The 3,286-nt window shown below is 48.2% G+C and overlaps 2 protein-coding genes across 2 annotated transcripts; one reads left to right on the plus strand and one right to left on the minus strand.

Moving 5' to 3' along the window:
• Positions 1-10: 10 nt before the first annotated feature.
• Positions 11-1,867, minus strand: PENARI_c217G08479 (uncharacterized protein; the record flags this gene model as incomplete). The annotated part of the gene is made up of 3 exons (XM_022638162.1): positions 11-979; positions 1,043-1,398; positions 1,450-1,867. Coding segments are annotated over 3 exons (1,743 nt in total), but the record flags the coding sequence as incomplete, so codon positions are not given.
• A 1,286-nt stretch (positions 1,868-3,153) lies between these two features.
• On the plus strand, positions 3,154-3,276 carry PENARI_c217G07408 (uncharacterized protein; the record flags this gene model as incomplete). The annotated part of the gene is made up of 1 exon (XM_022638161.1): positions 3,154-3,276. A coding segment is annotated over one exon (123 nt), but the record flags the coding sequence as incomplete, so codon positions are not given.
• Between the last annotated feature and the right edge of the window lie 10 nt (positions 3,277-3,286).

Consider the following 3,286-nt stretch of genomic DNA (forward strand, 5'->3'; position numbering starts at 1 on the left):
TTGCCATCACGTTCCCGCCAACATCTGCCCCAGTCAGCTCTTCGCTGCGATCGTGAACTTCGACGTTATCCTCAGGAGGAGGAGGAGGAGGATGACCAGGTGTTTGGCCATTGCTATTCCAAAGATAGCCAAAGAACGCCCTGAAAACCGACTGTCGGAGAAAGCCCGCTGTCACGCGAACTGGGGGGTGGCCTTGCAGCAACGACTCTGCCGACAGAGCGAATCGATCTGCCTCAACAGTATTTGAGTATGGCTTTCCACATCTTTTGGCAACTTCGATTTCTTCGGTCAAGTCTTCTGGGTATTCACACGGCCTAGGGCAAGGTAATTCCCCCGTTGGAAATGAGGTGTCGTCTGTGACTGGTGCTTGGAATGACCTAGCCCTCACGAGTGCAAAGAAGTGGCGCCATATCTCTTGTTTGGAGAGAAACGACGATTCGGAGCTCTGCTGACCAAACAACCCTACGGGATCAGCGTCCTTGGGCCACTTTAGGCGTTGATGATTGGTCATTTCAAATCCGTACTGGAAACTGAAGCGCCAAAATTCGAGTAGGTCGTCTCCTAGCCATTGCTGTCTCAACGCCATTGAGACGGGGACCTGAGTGTCGTACTTCTCGTACACACCCTGGTCAATGGTGATCTTTTCGTTTCGCGGCTGGACGAACAGCCGCTTCATGACACTTTGAGCGACCTCAAGGTAGAGCCGATCTTTGAAAAATGTTTTCAAGGTTGGAATTGGATAATCAATCTCTTTCAAACGCGCCCATATCTCTCGTCGAGCTGCTTCCGAGTAGTTCGAAAATAGCCTGCCCTCCTCTAACTCGTCTTGCAAAACCCTCAAATCTTTGTTGGAGACTTTAGGAGCGCGAGATTGAACCAGATCCACCGTGACTCCGTCAATAAGTGGTAAAAGCTCGTCTCTTCCTCCAAGCAATCTCGAAAAGGTGCTGAAGATCAGTTCCCAATAGCAAGCTATTGGCTAGATTTGTAACCAGTTAGCCGAAATGGATCCGATTAGCTTTGGGCTTCCGAGTAAACTCACCTCATCGCAATGCATTGCTGTCACCTTATGAAGTAGCCCAATCCGCATGCCTTCCCAAAGACCCGGAATGACAAGCAAAGAGTTTAGCTTCAGGTGTAAGGTCTCATGTTTGAAGAATTGTTTCAAATACTTTCCTTTCTTACTTCGCTTACTTCCCGCGAGGGCCTCCAGTACAGCCCACCAGTTATTCGCAGCGAGTGGATCCCTCGGCGTGTTGAGGTAGCCCTCGTAGCGATTGATCCGCTCGTAAATCAGTCCATCGGGTGGGCGATTGTCGTTTGGGTATCGCTCTTTCAGCGATTGAATGAACTTGTGACGAACAGACTCTACCTCATTGCTGTGGTTCTCGGGCGAGGCTAGGGAATTGTCAACGGGGATCTCAGAGAGCTAGAGCCGAGAAAACGCACCTTCATCATTATCTGTTAGATACACATCTACAATCCACCACTGGTTGTCGTAGTCGAGGACATGCTTGGCAGCCGTGATGAGATTTTCGTGATCGTACGCGCACAACCGGTAATCTGACCCCATCTCCAAGGTAGACATGACTCCACTGCCAGATCGCGGACGTACGCGATCTTGCCAATGAGCTCTGGGAACTATCACTGGTACATGGTTGTCCCGCATCAAGCGTTGGCACCCTTGAATCTTCATCATTTGTTTCAATCGGCGGATGTTCTGCCGGCCGTCCATCTGTCTTCTGAACCCGGCTTCGAAGACGAGATGAGAAATATGCACTCTAGCAGATAGCTCGAAATGGCGTTCTTTATAGTCGTATAACTTTCGCTCCCAAAGTTCAACTTCTGCTTGCCTGGAAGGTGACATGATGGGAGCCAGTACAAGTCACATGTGAGTTGCAGATGAGCAGGTGTATAGAATGACGCGAGAACAATGTGTCGAGGGAGACTCCGTACAGTAGTATTTATACCAGCTTTATTACTGAACCTTTTTGGGAAAAATTGTGAGCCAAAGATCTGAATTCGACGATCTATTGCATGCCCTCCTATTCCAGCCGTCAATGCAGTCAATTATCTGCCTGCACCAGCACAGCTGTTTATTATGGGAAGCTCATTTCTGCTGGTAGTTTATCTGCCACGTTTATCTACTACTGCCCATGGAGTGAGGCGGAAAATTGCGCCGGCCTCAGTTATCTGGTTTGCCGAATACTGTCCACACGGACTAAGCTGACCATATCTTGGACTCTTATAAAGAGCTTCCTTGCATTGCGATGCAACATGATTCTCAAATGTTACCCGGATGTCAAGGTCATAATCGGTTAAGATACGCTCCATTCGCTTCTCGCTTGTGAACCATGAAGCTTTCCACCAAGAGCAAACTGGATTCGCTAGTTTCAACCACGGCACTGTCTTTTTCTGTCGCGGTTTTGGTTTGTCTATCTTTTATCTTTGTCGGATGTTCGTCGTCTTCCTCTCCGAGGGGTCTGCATTACTTGCAAGTAAGAAACGACCGAAAACACTTCAGTTATAATCACCTAGCTAAGAAATCGGCAGGTAGACCTGAAAGATTTTCCAAAGCTACCTGATTTACAAATTCGGGATTCGTTCAATATTGACAATGCGCGTTTCGAGAGAGGGGGAAGAAATGCCATCGAAGGCGTGGCCTCTAGCGTCCATACCAGCGCACATGAAGCAACTAATGAGGCAACGTCCGCTGTCAGCAGCATGATTCAAGCCCAGGTGCACGACTTGAAGTCACATCTGCCTCGATACTATTTTGTTGGCCTCTGGAGCTACTGTAAATCCAAGGATGGCTCGGAGATGGTGTGCTCCCACCCCAGCACATCTTTTTCTTTCGATCTATCTGCCTTGCTTGACTCTACGCCAATAAAGGTCATCGACATACTTCCAGAAATAGACCAAAGTCTGATTTCCGGCTACCGTCAACTTTCGCTGAGTGCGATCCGTTTGTATATTTCCGGGTTTGTGGCAACCACGTTGACCATAATCTTGGCTGGTCGCAAGTTTTTCTTTTCCAATGGTAGCAAGTTACTTGCCATATTTTGCACGGTATGTGATAATCGGGAGAACATAGAAAGATGCTGACAAACCAAGCTTTCATCAACGCTCATTACGACTGCCACAATCTTGGTCATGGTGCTGTATGGTCTTTTCGCTTCCGTCGTCAAGAATAACTTGCAGACCTATGGTGTCCAAGTCAACTTTGGAGCAAAGATGTTTATCACAACGTGGTTGGCCTTGCTGTTCTCTATTGCCAGTTCAATCA

This window comes from Penicillium arizonense (genome assembly GCF_001773325.1).
Source record: "Penicillium arizonense strain CBS 141311 chromosome Unknown PENARI_contig217, whole genome shotgun sequence".
In the NCBI taxonomy this organism is placed as follows: Eukaryota; Fungi; Ascomycota; class Eurotiomycetes; order Eurotiales; family Aspergillaceae; genus Penicillium; species Penicillium arizonense.